At 43.2% G+C, this 18736-nt stretch overlaps 1 protein-coding gene across 1 annotated transcript in view; it reads left to right on the forward strand.

The window, feature by feature from the left end:
* Positions 1-4661: 4661 nt before the first annotated feature.
* Positions 4662-18736, forward strand: part of LOC111967858 (protein shisa-6) — a 28974-nt gene continuing 14899 nt past the window's right edge. Inside the window, exons 1-4 of the mRNA XM_023993271.2 lie at positions 4662-4718; positions 5226-6148; positions 9393-9553; positions 14735-14834. Of these exons, the coding sequence (XP_023849039.2) occupies positions 5616-6148; positions 9393-9553; positions 14735-14834 (794 nt within the window). The 5' untranslated portion in view covers positions 4662-4718; positions 5226-5615. The remainder of the gene's footprint in view (positions 4719-5225; positions 6149-9392; positions 9554-14734; positions 14835-18736) is intronic.

Here is an 18736-nt window from a genome sequence, read left to right on the forward strand (position 1 = left end):
CAATGTCAGGGATTTATTTAGAATTCAACACACTTAACCAGCATGGCTACCACACCATTCAGCCATCCCATGTGGTTTGCGCTTAGTGGGACCATCATTTGTTTTTCAACAGGACAATGACCCAACACACCTCCAGGCTGTGTAAGGGCAATTTGATCAAGAAGGAGAGTGATGGAGTGCTGCATCAGATTACCTGGCCTCCACAATCCCCCAACCTCAACCCATTTGAGATGGTTTGGGATGAGTTGGACCGCAGAGTGAAGGAAAAGCAGCCAACAGGTGCTCAGCATATGTGGGAACTCCTTCAAGACTGTTGGAAAAGCATTCCTCATGAAGCTGGTTGAGAGAATGCCAAGAGTGTGATACTTTGAAGAATCTAAAATATAACATATATTTTGATTTGTTTAACACTTTTTTGGTTACTATATGATTCCATGTGTGTCATTTAATAGTTTTGATGTCTTGACTATTATTCTACAATGATAAATCTTTTAGAAAAACCCTAGAATGAGTAGATGTTTCCAAACTTTTGACTGGTGCTGTATATCCAAATATTTATCAGGTGCACAGAGGGTGTACATGAAATGTAAGTGGTTACAGCTGTAGCCAGTTAGCCAGATAACACCTGGGAAAGGACGGACAGCGGGCATGTGTTTCCCCTTGGAATAGTCTCACACACACGTGCACACACTCTCACTCTCAAACTTACACGAAAAGTGCTTATAGCAATTGAAAAAGTGCCATGTACTCCAAATGCAATCCATTTGCTGTCAATACCCAGCTATCACATTTGGTTCCTTGGAAGTTGTGGGAACGAAGCCATATGTTTCCTGACCGGTAAAACAGATTCTTTTTTAAATGTTCTGAGAACGGAAGTGAAAATTTAGCCTGTTCTGGGAATGTACATTTTTAGTTTCCAGAGAGGTTCTGAGAAAGTTTTACTATGGTTTTCTGAAAGTTTTCCTGGGAGGTTTTATTAGCGTTCCGAGAACGGAAATGATAGGTTATTTTAAGGTAAATAACGTTCTAAGAAAATGTTTCAAGAAGACGTTTAATAACACTGTTAGCTTAGTTTGCGTTAACTGTTTGGAACACCAAGCACAGATAGGACACATGGCAATTAATATCCTTCGGCATTAATCATGCAAACACATTTTATTGTTGCACGGTATCAGTGAGATTGGAACCTATAATATTCCACTGCCCCACCAGGATTGAGCTTGCAGTTTTTTTAAGCTGTTCATTTTAGTCTTTTCAACCAGACCCCATTTCTAAGGAAACAAGCACTCATTAAGATCAGGTGTGGCCAATTAGTGGGGGTGGCCAACTCACCTGAACACACTTAACAAGATAGAGGATAGAGAGAGTTTTGTTGACGATGAGAACAGAATGTATATGTTTTMAAATAACATTGTTAGAACATTCTTTGAACGGTACTAATGTTTTCATTGTGGTTTTATGGAAAGTTTTCTAAATGTTCTGACAACATCACTTTAAATAGAACCATGAACCAAGTACTGAATTCACCACCTAAGAAACATATGGTTGTCAGAACGTTATGCGCTAGCTGGGTATCCTGAACCATTCCTAGAATGCTGTCGGAAGGTTGTATGCAAAGTAACTTTAGGACAACCATTCTCTCACCAAGCTTAAAGAAACATTTGGTTCTGAGAACATTATGTGCTAGCTGGGTATTATATCATCACATTCTATTGTACTGAAAATCAAAGCTAACGGCTTGACAAGCAGTTTAATTGTACGTTTGCCAACGTCATTCACCTGCTGATACAATAAAACCACAATCGCTGTAGAAACGCAGGTCTCCTGCTTTATGTGAGAATAAAGAAGGAGTCCTGCATAGATATACCACTTTGTGTGTGTTTTAATACTCGGTCCAAGCAACCACTCTCCAACCCCATAGCCCCAACAGTTCCTTTCTCTGGCTAGCGCCCAGAGGGCACAACTGGAGCATTATCTGAAGCCCTTGACAAAGCACTTTCTCCAGCAGGACGCGGCGGTTACACACACAGCCACATTCAAGCAGACAGTTCCTCTTAAAAGCCCTCAGTTGTACCAGCCTGGGCTCTTACCGTAATTTGGGAACCAGCGTTTTCAAAAGAGAATGGGTTGTAGTAATGGCAGGAGAGTGATGGCATGCATAAAGGATTGCTCTACATGGAACAGTAGGAATGGAAGGGGGGTCCTCTGGATCTCAGATGGGGCTGTGCTTCATTGCTTTGTCAGCACTGTAACTGCAGTCTTGTACAGGGAAAACATATCTGAGCAGAAGATGAAGCCTCACTCACAGGTATGTCTGTATTTACTAGTCATTTATTCTCCATTGCCTCAGAGTGGGGAGAGATGAGGATTACGTTTCTGGGATAAATTTAAAAGCTGTTTGGAAATGGATTGGGTTGGATTGTACAGTCCTCTGAAAGTGAGAGCATTGAGAGGATGATTGTGAGAATAGAATAGAATAGAATAGAAGAGGTGATCTCTGAATGTTCTGCTCAGGGAATAAACTGACACAAAAGAGGATGACAAATGACTAAAACTTTACCAAAAACCCACCGCTATCAATCCCTGTCTGTTACCACCCACATGGAAAGTTGCTGTTACATTTAAGCCAAACCAGCTGAAACTGGGTCCCTCAATCATGTTTATTGCAGGAACTGATAAGATACAACGGAAAGCCCAGCTAGCATATAAAGTTCTGAGAACCTTATGTTTCTTAGAGCTGGTTGAGTGTGTCGGTTGTCCTATTGGTATTTTGCAAACAACCTTCCCACAACATTCTGGGAATTGTGCAGGATACCCAGCTAGCACATAACGTTCTGAGGACGATATGTTTCTTAGGGAGAAATTTCAGTACTTCAGCATAAGATTTCCTACAGTTCAAAGATCATTCTAAGAATGTTATATATATCTTTTTTTTTTCAGCATCAACAAAATTCGCTCTATCCTCTATCTTGTTAAGTATGTTCAGGCGTGTTGGCCACGCCCACTAATTGGCAACAACTGATCTTAATGAGTGCTTGTTTCCATTGAAATGTGGTCTGTTGAAATAGACTAAAATTAACAGCTTTGTATGATTGAAAATAACATGTCAGGGCACCATAGTAAAATGTTCTCAGAACCTCCCTGCAACCTAAAAATGTACATTCCCAGAACAGGCAAATGTTCATTTCCATTCTCAGAATGTAAAAAAAAAAAAAAGTACATTCCTACAACTTCCAAGGAACCAAATGTGCTAGCTGGGAGAGCTGCATTTCACTGTAATCTTTAGAAAACAGATCTTTACAGCAGCACACAGATGTGAGTGTAAAGAATATGACACTGCTTGCTTAGCAAGTACCACTTCCTCCTGATTCGGTTCACACCAAGGCTCCAACTCAGGACCTCTGCCTTGCTAYCACACGTGACCAACCTCCTGAAGCATCTTACTAGCTTTTCACTGGCGCACGACACTTCAGGCTGACAGGCCATTTACACTAGGGAGCGACATTGAAACATCGGAAGCCATTCACTTTATAAGCTTGCTTGCTAGCTTGTTAGCACCCACACGAGGGCAAGGCAAGCGTGGCTAAGCGAGTGCCACTTTTACAGTGTAAATGGCAGGTCAGAAGTAAGTTTCACACATCCCTATGTGCRACATTCACCCCTCAAACTACATGAGCACTGAAGCCAATTCAGATTTGGTTAAACTTCTTATCTTTACATGTGGTTTAGTTGCGCTTTTCATTCTCACCAGTTTCCAAGTGGCTCATTCGACAAACCTCTCCAGTTCCCTACAAATCTTCCCCAGATCATTGTTGTAAATGAGAATGTGTTCTGTCTCAGTCAACTTCCCTGGTAAAATAAAAGCTAATTAATGAGAAAACATAGCCCACTTATGAAATGTGTGCTTTCAGAGGGGTGTTAAGCAGCTTGCCTATTCCATTACCTCATTGTGCTTTAGCAGCAGTCTGTGCTGTTTATTATATATATAAAATAGATATAGAGTACAGTACAGTTTGCATCTGAGACCGTGCATATGTCTCAGAGCACATCCATCCCTCTAGTCCAGAGGAGCTCTTTACTATCGGGAGGTTTACATTTTTCATCACAACAAGGATGGATGGCATAGTAAAACGTGGTTACTAAGCAACTGCTTCCTGGCTTTGTGATCAGTCAACTGTTGCAGGCATGTGAGGATCTCTCTCTCTCTCTCTCTGACACACACACACACACTGTCTTATGTGTTTTCTCAGTGTGTCACTAATAGGCAAAACTCACAGAATCTATAATGAATGACTGTGAGAAGGTCAGTTCTGGTGACTTATTCAAATGAAATTCTACTCCAAAATTAATTATAATAAAATGATGCTGACATGTAAATTAAAATATTTATCCCGTGTTTCTGGCTATGTTGTGACTATGGTAGCTAATATTGTAATATTGTAATATTGCCGCTTATTTCTCGGTTTTCAAGCAAAGGTCTTTAGGGAGTTTGAGAGCACAGATGGTTGCTTCGCCTAGCTGAGTTCTGCTAGAAGCAAACCGAACCTATGTATGTGGACGCCTTGAAAGGGAGACGAAGGAAGGGAGGGAGGAGAAAAAAAGAGAGACGGGGAAGGGAGGGGAGAAGTGGAAAGTGGTCTCTTGCTGAGCTCTGATATTCTATTCACTCTCTCCGCGCCAGACAGAGAGCAAGCAAGTCAACAGCAATCTTGATAGAGGTAGGTTTTATCACCAAAACTTTAACTTTGACCTATTGCTTGTGCCTCAGCTTAATATGCAGATATCTACATTACATTGCGTTGTGTTGTGCTTTTTCCTGTAAGATAAAATGAAATACCTTACTTTTATGCAGTCTAATATATTGAAATAGGCTATTCGTTGGCGATATTTTACTGAGTAAAAACAAATATTTGGCTGCAATTAAAACAGTTTTGTACATATTGGTTCTACTCTGTTAGAATTGTATGCATTTGGATATTTCCAGTTGCAACGTCTGTGCATTGAAAGGGATTTAAACAAGCACGTATTGACTGCATGCAGCCAATACGATACGCCCAGAAGCTCTGAATGTCAAATACTTCACGAAAGGGACGTGACAAAAAAAAACGCTTTTCAGAAATAAATGAGTGCTTTCCATCGCGTGGCTGAATAGTTGGTTGACTTAATGCGCCACCCTTGACGTGCGGATGATGGCTAATGACGCGTTTTGCTTGTTTCCTCTACAGCGCAACTTTCACCACAGCAAGATGTGCGCACAAACCCTACTGTTTAAAGACAGCTCGACCTAAGGCGCGCCACAGAAATCAGGACATTGGACAGCGACACCCGGCCGATTTCAGAACCTCCAACCCGGCGGAAAGCACAAAGTCCCCGGCTCTCGACCCTCTTATCAGAGAGCAATGGGTTGCAGAAGCTCTGCTATTAATGTTAAACTTAACTCACTCTTCTACCCAGTATGGTAACAGTATCGATACTGAGGGGACCAACGCGAGTGGRGGATGCCAGGGTTGCAACTGCCTTGACAGACTAAGAGCCCTATCACATTCACTTCAAGTACCAAGTCAGAAAAGAACACAAGRGTCGCGTCAGAAGTGAATTGACAGGTTAGACACACCATGGGGATACGGCACCTTTTGCTGCTCCTCATATACCTGGATCCCCTGAGCGTTTTCTGCGCCGCCACGGGAGGCAAGAAAGTGAAGACGGAGACCAAGCGGACTCCCAAGGCAAAAGAAGCCAACATCACCGCGGCGGTCCCCACCGCTGCGCCGCAGAAGAACACGACCAAGGACTACGATATGTGCACGGGTTACTACGACGTGAGCGGACAATTTGATAGAGAGTTTGCGTGTAACAACACGGTTCACCGCTACTGCTGCGGGTCCTGCTTCCTGCGGTTCTGRTGCCAGGAAAAAGAAAAACGAGTGGATCAGTCAAGCTGTAAAAACTACAACACGCCGGACTGGGTGAAAACGCCTCCCCCGTCGCCAGCCTCGACGGGACAGCCTTTTGACCCGAGRATGGACCAGACGAACACRGCGGTGTACATCACCTGTGGGATCATAGCTTTTATTTTAGTGGTGGGAGTTTCGGCTAAAGTTGCCTACGACAAAGCCACAGAGCCACCTCAGGAAATGAATATCCATAGGTAAGTCAGAATGACTGAATTAATGAACGTCTGCTTGGGTGCAAAGCCCGCTCGTATGTGTGCCGCAACATGATCTGGACTTTAATGTCTTGAGACAAAAATGTCAATGTCGTTAAACATATTATTCTGTAATGAAATCATGTTCGCATGCAGTATAAAATATATTATGGATTATCAACCTGTCAATTGAAATCTTCAGTTTTCCGTATAACATGGCCTAGCTAATATGGGGCGTATCCACAGCCCCCAGCCCCAATATGCCAAGAGGTCTGACCCTTGAACTAAGAACACTAGCCGCACCTGGAACAGTTGTACAGTAGACTGACTATATTACTACATGGCAATTAAGGGTCAGAGGTCATAGTTCAGCCTACTGTGAGGTGTCACGTGTCAATTGTTATATCTGACATGAATGGGTCCCTTTCTATGTGTGTGAATTATGGCAGTTCTCATACTTTTAAAACGTTAACTTTAGATGTGATTTAGATGTGCTTGAGATTAGATTTGTGCCCAATAGAAATGAATGGTAAATAATGTATTGTGTCATTTTGGAGTCACTTTTATTGTAAATAAGAATAGAATATGTCTCTAAACACTTCTACATTKATGTGAATGCTACCATGATAACGGATAATACTTCATTACCATTCCTTTATAATAATTACCATTCATTTCTATTGGGCACTAAATCATTTGAAACACAACCAAAACGAACAGGAAACACATTTTGTAGAGTCACAAGCTTGATGTAGTCATTGCAGACTAGGAATATGGGACCAAATAKTACATTTTGGACTACTTTCTTTATTTTGACCCATACCGTTTAAGAAAAAACAAATCTGTTTCTCTGGGCGATTGTATTAGTATAAAATAATAAAATGTCCCAATTTCTTGGAGCATACAACATAGCTCAGTATTTGAATAWTTTTTTTATACAGTTATTGCTCATGTTTGTATATCAATAGTGTCAATCATTTCGGACCCCACTATATATGGCTCTGGCTCTGCTTGCTCCATATATGGCACCCCTAAACGTTCTATAAAGAACTCCTTTGTAGGGTTCTTTGATCCGAACCCCAGCCATGGGAAACACTGCAAACGTACGGAGGCTGCAAACAGTGAGCTCTGTCACTCAGGCAATAAGCATTTCAACCAATCCATAATTGAACAGCAAATGATTTGCGATTGTTGCAAAAGTTGCTTAAATTACCAAAAGAAAACACACATTGTATACACTGTTAACCTTCTGGATACAACACATCTGCTATGTGATATTGGCACAATGTAGTTTTTATTTATATATATATATATTGATACTTCATTACATGTAACCTTTTTTAAACCCAATAGGGCTACTTTTCTATTGGAGTTTGGATGTTAGGGGTGGATATGGTACGATGAAAAAAGATTAGCTCTATCTCTTTCACAAGATGTGTTTTTAATTCATGTCAATTTACCAACATTTTTGAAAATTGATATTTTTTGCGTTTTGGAATGAAACTCTTTTATATGAGAAAACATCTGACTTTTAACCAGGTAGAGATATGTCCTGCCAATACAGTCTGACACTGCTTATACAAATGACCCTATCACCCACTCATAGTTCAAATGGTGCATATATTAAAACAATTATATTCTATTGGATTATACAGAATTGAGGTTAAATGCCGGAAGGCCATTAATACAGTATTGTACACATGAAAGCCGAAAAAAATTGCAGAGGTGTTCAAAGGGAAACATCTAAATGATTTGGATAGACAMGCTTGTCAGGTATGTGGGTGAGGGAATGATCTTACTGATGCATATTTTATGTCTTTTTTGAGCATGTTTCATTGCAGGTGTTGTGATGAATCTGGTTTCTGCATCGTAAACCCGATGTAATAATGCGGAGAGCACTGATGATGCATCATCCCTTAAAATGGAAACGGATAAATCCAGACACACAGCAATGTCTATGCACGTTTCCCTCGTAAAAATACTCATAAAATGTCAAGGCCTTTGCTATGTCAAGTCAAACCAGTTTGTTATCAGTTGACTGTTATAGACCATAAAATTTAAAATCTAACTTCTATTCAAGCCCCCCCACTCCCATACCACCTATCATACCAACACTTTCTCAGTGGTGGTGGTGTGTGCATTCTCAGCCTGCAGTGGTGAACTGACAAGGGTTAATCAGCATTATGTTGGAGATTTCCACCAAGTAGCTGTTTGTAGTTATGTGTGTAAGCTTCCGTGTGTTTTCTCAGCTGTTTCCCGGGTCCCTTTGGGCTTTGCCACATTACAGTTACCACAGACTAGTGGACAACACATGTTGGAGAGCAGACATCGATGAGCAACCGCTGACAAACATTGTACTCTCCCTCTATGACGCATGGTCCTTTCATACATGCATGACTCAACACAGGCGTAAGCTAGAGACAGTGGATAATGTATCACGTTAAGGTCAAAGGATCATTATAATTGCTTCCGAGTGGCGCAGCGGTCTGAGGCACTGCATCTCAGTGCAAGAGGCGTCACTACAGTCCCTGGTTTGAATCCAGGCTGCATCACATCCGGCTGTGATTGGGAGTCCCATAGGGCGGCACACAATCGGCCCAGCGTCGGCCGGGGTAGGCCGTCATTGTAACTAATCATTTTTTCTTAACTGACTTGCCTAGTTAAATAAAGTTTAAATTTAAAAATAATTATAATAATAATAATTGCTTGACACATCTGCACAACAGCAAATCCAATGTTAAAGTACCTAACTGAAAGACACAGGTGTGAAATAACTAAGAAACAGGAACAATATTTATAGAGCAGCAAAGGTTATGCTGTAGAGATATTTGTCATGCACAAGGCTTTGAGCAACCGCAGCAATGCAAACATCATTTGATTTCCTCCTCTTCCGAAGTGCTGCCAGAAAAAAATCTAATATTGTGGTTGTTTTCTTTCATGAGGCTGTTGAGTTTTTCTATTCCCTCTCTTCCCTCTCCTCCTCGTCCCCGAGGGTACCATACCTCCATACACACCTGGTGTCGGCCTGAAAAACACTACCATTCAACCTAATTAGAACTGCTTCTCATACACACAACTCTGTTTCTGTTTCTACTGTTTTATTAATGGTTCTCTGTAACCCTTCAGTGCCAAGAAGACTCACTCACCTTGGAGTTTAGTGTAGCTGCTTGGAGAAGTTAGCTAAATAGTAGTAACAGTGACATTTGGTGCCCAAAATATTCAACGTTTTCACTCTGTGTGTCCCCAGGGCCCTTGCAGACATCCTGAGGCAGCAGGGGCCCATTCCCATATCTCAGTACGACTGTGAGAACTTTGCAGCGATGAACGGCTCTCCCAAAGACAACACTCCTCAACGAACCTCCTCCAAGAACCACTACACCCCTGTCCACCAGTCCAAGTCCAACCACGGTACATTACCTTTATAGTATGCTACATATATTCTACTGTTTTGGGTACATATCTTCAAAGAAAAATTGGTGATGGGCAAATTTGTGAAGCGGTATGAGAATAGTGTGTGAAGTGTGTGAATGTGTTGGTGCATCATCTTTATCCTTCATGACTTTGACCTGCTTAATCAGCTGCACGAGACTGTTAATGTATTGATACGTGTCAGTGGTCTCTTATCCTTTGTGTATGAGTGCACACATTGTGTGTCTACGGCATGCTGCTCTCCCTGTCAATGGTGTAATCTCCTATGTTAACATCCCATAATCATCCGATTTGTGCACGAGTGGGAACAAGAGGGAGAGAGAGAAAGAGAGGGATAGAGACAATAGAGAGAGGAAGAGAGGGATAGAGACAGTAGAGAGAGGAAGAAAGACAGACAGAGGCCCTGTTAGTGTAGATCATTGTGGCTGGTGAGGGAACAGGGCCGGGCCGTCTGTGGCAGGGTGGAAACGGTGGACGCTGTGTGGTTCAGAGGGTGAGTCAGCCAAGGATGACACCCTGAAACACAGACCGCAGCGAGGCCGTGACCGCTTCGGCACGCATGGGAATGGGATTCAACCACACGGCTGGGAAGTGGGAACAGAACAACACTGACAGGGGGTGTAAATCTCGGTTCTGGGATCTCTGAAGAGATACAATCCTGCAACCACAAACCTGTCTCATGTTTACTGTGAGTGTGAGGCATGTCTGAGTTGAGCGAGAGGGAGAGAAAGAGTAAAAGAGAAAGGTGTTTGAGAGATACACAGTAAGACAGAAAAAGAGTGGAGAGAGGAAGAGACTGTGGCTGTATCCGAAAACCCCATACTTCTGTACCTCAACACAACAAGAGAAAGGGAAGACAGACAGACAGACAGACAGAGAAAGACCTAAAAATCCACTCGCGTGGACAAAAGACATGCAGAGACACACAGCGGGACAGACAAACAGATGTGCAGGCTAGACAAACAAGTGTGTCAGGTTTCAGACCAGTGCATTTAGGTTGCAGAGCATGGCGGGCCATGTCGTCCCCGGTCTGTCGATCCCGCCGGTCTGTCGACCCTGGTCTGTTGACCCCGGTCTGTCGACCCCGCCGGTCTGTCGATCCCGTCGGTCTGTCGACCCCGGTCTGTCGATCCCGGTCTGTCGACCCCGCCGGTCTGTCGACCCCGGTCTGTCGATCCCGGTCTGTCGACCCCGCCGGTCTGTCGACCCCGGTCTGTCGATCCCGGTCTGTCGACCCCGGTCTGTCGACCCCGCCGGTCTGTCGACCCCGGTCTGTCGACCCCAGTCTGCTCCCAGTCAGCGGCCCTGTCTGTCTCCCTGACTCACTGTATCAATCTGGTCCTAATGCTGTGGCCCACCGAGCCGTGTAAGGCACAGGGGGAATGCACCCACCCAACTGGATGACCTTGTGGGAAGTCAAACTCAGCGGAGGTCAAGCATCTCGCTCTCTCTGTGCCTTTCTGTCTGCCTGTCTGGTTGTGTCTCTGTCTGCCTGCCTTCCTGCACACAATCGTTGTTAGTGTTAGCTAGTGAACATAGCTCATCATGTAGGCTAGCTTATCCCATCCAAGCCCAGCTCGCCCTACACTGTGGACCAGGCAGTCCTGTGGACATGAAAGGCAGTGACAGGCAGAAGAGAGATGGCATGGGTAATGTGTGGGTATAAATTGGGAGTTGCCTTTCTATGCACTAACAGGATCAGGATCGGTGGTACAGCAGCACAGGGAGAGAGAGAGATAGAAACCACTCACTCGCAGTGAAAATGCATATTCATGTGTGGCAAGATGCGCATCCAGTATAATACAGTATTGTAGTGCTCCTGAGGAGAAGATTTATTTCTATGAGAGATGTCCCCGCTGAGGATGACACAGTTAGATAGACAGAACATGGAGAACGGAAAGAAAGAAAGAAACAGAATGAAAGAAAGACACAAATAAATGAATAAATGAAAGAAACCCTGCACACACGCCGCAGCCTTCCAAGACGAGCCCCTCGGGTCTCTTAAATCAGATGTCCCAGAGTCCTCGGTAACCAGGTATAGCTAAAAGTCTGGAGAGGCCTCAGAGGACCCTCTCCAACTGAGCCAAGAGATGAAATGACCACACCATCCCCTCTAATCCTAACATGGAATGCCGTGGTTTTCCACATCACAAGAAAACCCACTTTGCCAAAAAAAACWGAGGATTTTCTTAGCATAGTTTTAGATAAATTCCTAAAAATGCAGGCCGGGCTTGTCACAGGTATCTTTGGTAGATTGCCAGAAAACCTGTCCCGCCGTCCGGGCATTTTTAAAAACAGATCCCGGAGCAAACTGTGCAGACAGCAGAATAGGATACCATGCTATTTATATTGTCATCCACTCTGCTTGAGTTGTAAGCTTCAAAACCTGTTTTTAGGTCTGAGAGTTAACATTATACACCCTGCAGCCACAACAAGGAAAAGTCCTTGACAGTTGTTCAGTTTAGAGGGCTTGAGTAGATTTGACGTTGAACGTACTTCTGGGTTTGAAGTAAAGAAACAAAGCGAGAGAAAATGAATGAATAATTATTTTTGGACCCGTATAGCTCTCATGGGGAAAAACATTTACATTACACTGCAAATACAGATTTTGTTACTGTATGTTGGTTGTTGCTAAAAAATTTGAATTAAGTCCATAATGAATAGAGGAAGTTATGTTTATTGTAGTGTGCAGAATAACAACAACAGTTTCTCTGACATTCAAAGTTCAATGATGACTCTGATGCACAAACAGCTAATGGTGACTATATACAAATGACAACCATTTCATCTTCTCGCTTTTTACGCAACCATGTTTTGATATGACTTTTGGACATTTCCCACAGCTCTTTAGTGCTGTGTGTGTGTGTGTGTGTGTGTGTGTGTGTGTGTGTGTGTGTGTGTTGTGTGTGTGTATGCATGTGTGTGTGTGTTGTGTGTGTATATGTGTATGCATGTGTATGTTTATGTGTGTGCATGTGTGTGCGTATGCGTGTGTGTGTGTGTATATGTGTATGTATATGTGTGTGTGTGTGTGTGTGTGTGTGTGTGTGTGTGTGTGTTGTGTGTGTGTGTTGTGTGTGTGTCTCTATTGCTCGGAGAGTTTGGCAGCACAGCATGCATGAGTTTTGCCTGGATTACTAACTATGATTTAATTAGTCTAATTAAGATATGGTTCGCCGATTGGCACTTTTCATAATCAGATTCAGTCTGCACTCTTTTTTCTCTCGACATTTTCTGTTTTTCTAATTCCAACAATGAATCCAAGACTGCATGGCTATTACATATCCTCTCTGACCTCCTCCTCTCTCCTTCCCTGTGGCTTGGTAATCATCTCCTCCATTTAAAGAGGGGTATTTCTATGCTGACTGTGTCAACATGGTTAGTATAAACCACCTCCTGTGTGCACCTGTGTTGTGTGTGTCAGAGCGTGCATGTGCTCATGCGCATGTGTGTGTGTGTGTTGTGTGTGTGTGCGTGGTCGTGTGTGTATGTGAGAGGTGTGTGGGTGGCGAGGCAGGTGCGAGGGTGTAATTCCTCTTATGAAGACCTTAAAGTGTAGAATCGTACAGTTACTTCTTGTTAATTAGAAGCTATTTTGCATAATGACATCAAGCATCCCACTACTAGTTCTAGGTAACACAGTATTTAACCGTTGGTTTCGTGAGCGATCAACAATTCTGACATGAAAAATAAGTGTTGCACAGTACAGCATGGGTAGATTGGTTGTTACAAAGGCTGAGCGCTTACCCTGCTTGGGAGGTTGGGAGGTTGGGAGGTTGGGAGGTTGGGAGGTTGGAGAGGTTGAGAGGTTGAGAGGTTGAGAGAGGTTGAGAGGTTGAGAGGTTGAGAGGTTGAGAGGTAGAGAGGTAAGAGAGTAGAGAGGTAGAGAGAGAGAGAGAGGAGAGAGAGGTAGAGAGAGAGAGAGGTAGAGAGAGAGAGGTAAGAGAAGAGAGAGGTAGAGAGAGAGAGAGGTAGAGAGAGGAGAGAGTAGAGAGAGAGAGAGGTAGAGAGAGAGAGGTAGAGAGAGAGAGAGAGAGAGAGAGAGAGAAGGGAGAGAGGAGAGAGAAGAGAGAAACTGACCACGCTGTAAAACCACTATACCATGTCAATTACCCCGCCTGTCTCACTGTGGTAAAGCTTAATCACCCTTGGAGTTGAATAACCTTGCCAGTCTCTCCGAGCTACACAACACCACTCTCCCTCTCATTCCATAATGAAATTATCTGATTATTAACATTCTTCTGCTCACAAAAGAATATAGAGCCGGGAACTCGAGAAGGTACAAAAAAAGTGATACACGTGTCAAAGGTACCTCTCTATCTCCTACATCTTTCACATGCATAGGTGATCATTGGAGGTGAAAGTCACGTATCCTTTTATCAAGGGCAATACATTCGTAATGCATAGCCTTTTCCGTGGCGGCGCTTCACGCTATCTCACCTTAATAAGTTGGGGAAAGAATCAGGAGAGGGGATTGGGATTGGGTCTGAAGAGGTCCTTTGGATTCACAGGTTGTCTTCTAGGGCAGTAACATGGCCTACCCATGATAAAGGTTAGACAGGAAGGATCGTGTATGTGTGTGTGTGTGTGTGTGTGTGTGTGTGTGTGTGTGGTGTTGTGTGTGTGTGTGTGTGTGTGTGTGTGTGTGTGTGTGTGTGTGTTGTGTGTGTGTGTGTGTGTGTGTGTGTGTGTGTGTGTGTGTGAGTGCTCGCAACACACATTACCATGGTAATGGAATGGGAGGATAATACAGGCAGAGACGTACAGTAAGCCTAAGACATGATATCTGCAGCTATGGCAACCTCTGGTAAGTGAAGCATGATTGGGTTCACAGTGGTCTTTCCTGTGAGCAGATTACAATCTATGGCTTTTTATTAGCATGTTTATTTATTTACACTAGTTTTCTTCCATTTCCAGTTTAAAGAGAGAATGATCAAGGGGTTCTGATAGCAACAGTGATAGTGAGAATCAAAGTAATCGGAAGTATCTGCTGTTTTCAGGTGATTCAAAAGAAAGAGTTTTGATGAAAGTCGGTAGACCAAAGATTTAATACTTCGATCAACAAGAGAAACTTTGCAAGTAAGCAGTCTTTGGAAGACTCCTCCTCGATGTCCCTATAGGTTTACACCAGGTTTCTGACTCTGTGATTGGCTCTTGCAGGTCTCCAATACGGGAAGGAGAGCATCCGCAGCATGGGGTCACGACTTCATACTTCTTCATCTCTTCCGGGTTCGTCACGTTGGGCCGCGGCCAGCCCAAAGTACAGTACAACACGTTCTATATCTTATCTATTTAGCTCTATATAACCCTTAATCTTATCGATCAACTCTATCTAACCTCTGACCCTTATTAAAGCTTATCCATATTCCTCTATCCAACCCCTTATCCACCAATCACCATCCCTCCATACACTGACCAGACTCCTTCTGCTGAGTTAAAAATGATTCATACTTCTCCTCTTCTTTCCTCTCTCATTCCTCTTTACCTCTTTCTCTCCCCGTGGCCGTGGCCGATATCTGTCTTGCCTAGTACTACATACCGTGTACTAATGGCATTTAAAGTATGCCACATCTTTGAAATTTCACATGCTATAAAGCTTTCTATTTTGCGTACCCAAAATGCTTACTGTTCAGAACGCAAGTACGGTCCTCTCTCTTCTCTCTCACACACACACACACACACACACACACACACACACACACACACACACACACACACACACACACACCACACACACACACACACACACACACACACACACACACACACACACACACACACACACACACACACACACACACACCACACACACACACACACAACACACACAAACACACACACACACACACAGTAACACAAGCATTTTGCTGCACTCACTATAACATCTGCAGAACTGTGTACGTGACCAATAAACGCTGATTTGATTTTGATTTGCCTCTCTTTCTCTCTCTCTTCACCCTGGACCGTTTCTCTCTCTAACCCAAAKGGCCTTGCGTTCTATTGGAACTACCCAGCCTCCCCCATACTGCGCACACTGTACCTCTGCCATGTTATATACATTATTATCGGTGTGCATCTTTGTTTGTCAAGACATTGGGGTAAAGGAAATAGAAAATGCACAGAAAAACAGCGATGTTGCCGTCTACCTGGCTTAGAGCGTGGGGTGGAAACCATGACCCTGCCATCTACATACACCCACGGAGGACACTCACACACACGCAGACACACACTCTCACTCACACACACACACACACACACACACATATATACCACCTCCAGATGGATGTCATTAGCTAGGCCCTGTGTTTCCCCGTGGGTTAAATACTGATTAGTATGCATCACTGTAGACTGTCCTGTTGTGATTCATTCTCTTCCATTTACCTTCCATTTAACACACACTAGGGATATGTCACTTCTAGAAGTTGCAATGTGTGTGTGTGTGTGTGTGTGTGTGAGAGTGGGTATGTGTGCGCGGTTGAGTGTTTAGTTTAGTTTATTATAATCCCCGTTAGCTACTGCACATGCAGCAGCTACTCTTCCTGGGGTCCACATATAAAACATTAATAGACAACAACATCAGATATGACATTAAATGTAAAAATAAAATACAAATTAAGAGCTGTATATATATATATTGTGTGTGTGTCCATCTCCTCCCACTCTTGTCTAGCTAAATGTATACTGTAGCTTATACACACATATTTATATACACAGTGCCTTCGGGAATGTATTCAGACCCCTTGACTTTTTCCACATTTTGTTTAGTTACAGCCTTATTCAAAAATGTATAAWWWWWWAWWAAAAAATCAGCAATCTACACACAATACCCCATATTGACAAAGTGAAAATAAGTTGTGAGAAATCTTTGCAAAAAACCCCCAAAAAACAGAAATACTTTATTTACATAATTATTCAGAATTGTCTGTAGAGCTCCGAGACAGGATTGTGTCGAGGCACAGATCTGGGGAAGTGTACCAAWAAATGTCTGCAGCATTGAAGGTCCCCAAGAACACAGTGTCCTCCATAATACTTAAATGGAAGAAGTTTGGAAGTACCAAGACTCTTCCTAGAGCCGGCCGCCCGGCCAAACTGAGCAATCGGGGGAGAAGGGCCTTGGTCAGGGAGATGACTAAGAATCTGATGGTCACTGACAGAGCTGCAGAGTTCCTCTGTGGAGATGGGAGAACCTTCCAGAAGGACAACAATCTCTGCAACACTCCACCAATCAGGCCTTTATGGTAGAGTGGCCAGACGGAAGCCACTCCTCAGTAAAAGACATGACAGCCCACTTGGAGTTTGCCAAAAGCCACATAAAGAGTCTCAGTTCATGAGAAACAAGATTATGTGGTCTGATGAAACCAAGATTGAACTCTTTGGCCTGAATGCCAAGCGTCACGTCTGGAGGAAACCTGGCACCATCCCTACGGTGAAGCATGGTGGTGGCAGCATCATGCTGTGGGGATTTTGTTTAGCAGCAGGGACTGGTAGACTAGTCAGGATTGAGGCAAAGATGAAAGGAGCAAAGTACAGAGAGATCCTTGATAAAAACCTTCTCTAGAGCCCTCAGGACCTTAGACGGGGGCAAAGGTTCACCTTCCAACAGGACAACAACCCTAAGCACACAGCCAAGACAACGCAGGAGTGGCTTCTGGACAAGTCTCTGAATGTCCTGGAGTTGCCCAGCCAGAGCTCAGACTTGAACCGGATCGAACATCTCTGGAGAGCCCTGAAAATAGCTGGGCAGGGACGCTCCCCATCCAGCCTGACACAGCTTGAGATGAGTTGATGCTGTAATCGCTGCCAAAGGTGCTTCAACAAAGAACTGAGTAAAGGTTCTGAATACTTATGTAAATGTAGTATTTCAGTTTTCTACAGATTTCTAACAAACCAAATGTTTCTCTGTTTCTCTCTCTCTCTCTCTCTCTCTCTCTAGAGATATATATATACGTACATTTGATATTTCCATTTTTTATCTATATATATCTATTTGAGCAGTGTGTATATATAGATAAAAAATGGAAATATCAAATGTACGTACAGTACCAGTCAAAAGTTCAGACACACCTACTCTCTCTAACCCAAAAGGCCTTGCGTTCTATTGGAACTCCCCAGCCTCGCCCATACTGCGCACATTGTACCTCTGCCATGGTTCTAAATGAAACATGAGTCTTTCACAAGACACCGTCACTGGCCATAATTGCATTTAATATGTTATGACACAACATATTWGATAAACTGGAATGACACTAACTCACGGTAGCACAAATAAAATACAAAAATATTCGAATGAGCCTCTGCCACCTACATTTTAGTTATCACTAATGATGGAAAGAACACTTTTTCTGAACTGCAAAGAACCATTGAAGTCCTCAAAATCATTACGGTTCRACTTAGAACCATTACCCTTCCCAAAGAACCCTTGAGGAACCCTCTTTTCTTAGTTTGTTCATATACTTTGCATCTGTTATATTAGAAGCTTTACTGCATGAAGTCAGCCAACAGCCACATCTTGTTCCGTCGTCATGATTTCTGGTCCCTTTTGGGCGGTAGCAGTACAGTAGAAGAGTGGATAGGAAAAGCTACATCAATTATTATACATTAGGAGATGTATATCATCTGTTTTCACAGAGTCAATACTTCTTGAATCCATGTTCATCATATGAATTATGTCAGATGAGGAACATGTAATTGCGGCTCTGCAGATTTACACAGTGCACATTTGTCCCTGGGTTTGGCTGACATCTGGTCTGTTGCCTGCCCATAAACCCTGTTCTCTGTGGGGCTGAAGGGAGGGTTGGAGCTGGACCAGAACTGCATTGGGTGATACTCCAATAAATCAACATCTCTCTTCCTCACGAGGAATGGAGAGAGGGATTAAAATGTCATTTTCAACCTATTCTGTTCCAAAGGTGAATATTCTCTGCTTTGCTTCTGTTGTTTTAATGAGAGAAAGATGATTTATTGTTTACATAAAATTCACAGTTTCTGTCTTTGCTCCTTTTTTTGTGTCTCAGTGTGTTGTGGTGCCCGGGGGTAGGACTGTATACAATGGTATTCATCCAGAATGGCTACAGTGTTGCAGAGGAAGACACTCTCTCTCTCTCTCTCTCTCTCTCTCTCTCTCTCTCTCTCTCTCTCTCTCTCTCTCTCTCTCTCTCTCTC

This window comes from Salvelinus sp. IW2-2015, linkage group LG8 (assembly GCF_002910315.2).
Source record: "Salvelinus sp. IW2-2015 linkage group LG8, ASM291031v2, whole genome shotgun sequence".
Taxonomy (NCBI): Eukaryota; Metazoa; Chordata; class Actinopteri; order Salmoniformes; family Salmonidae; genus Salvelinus; species Salvelinus sp. IW2-2015.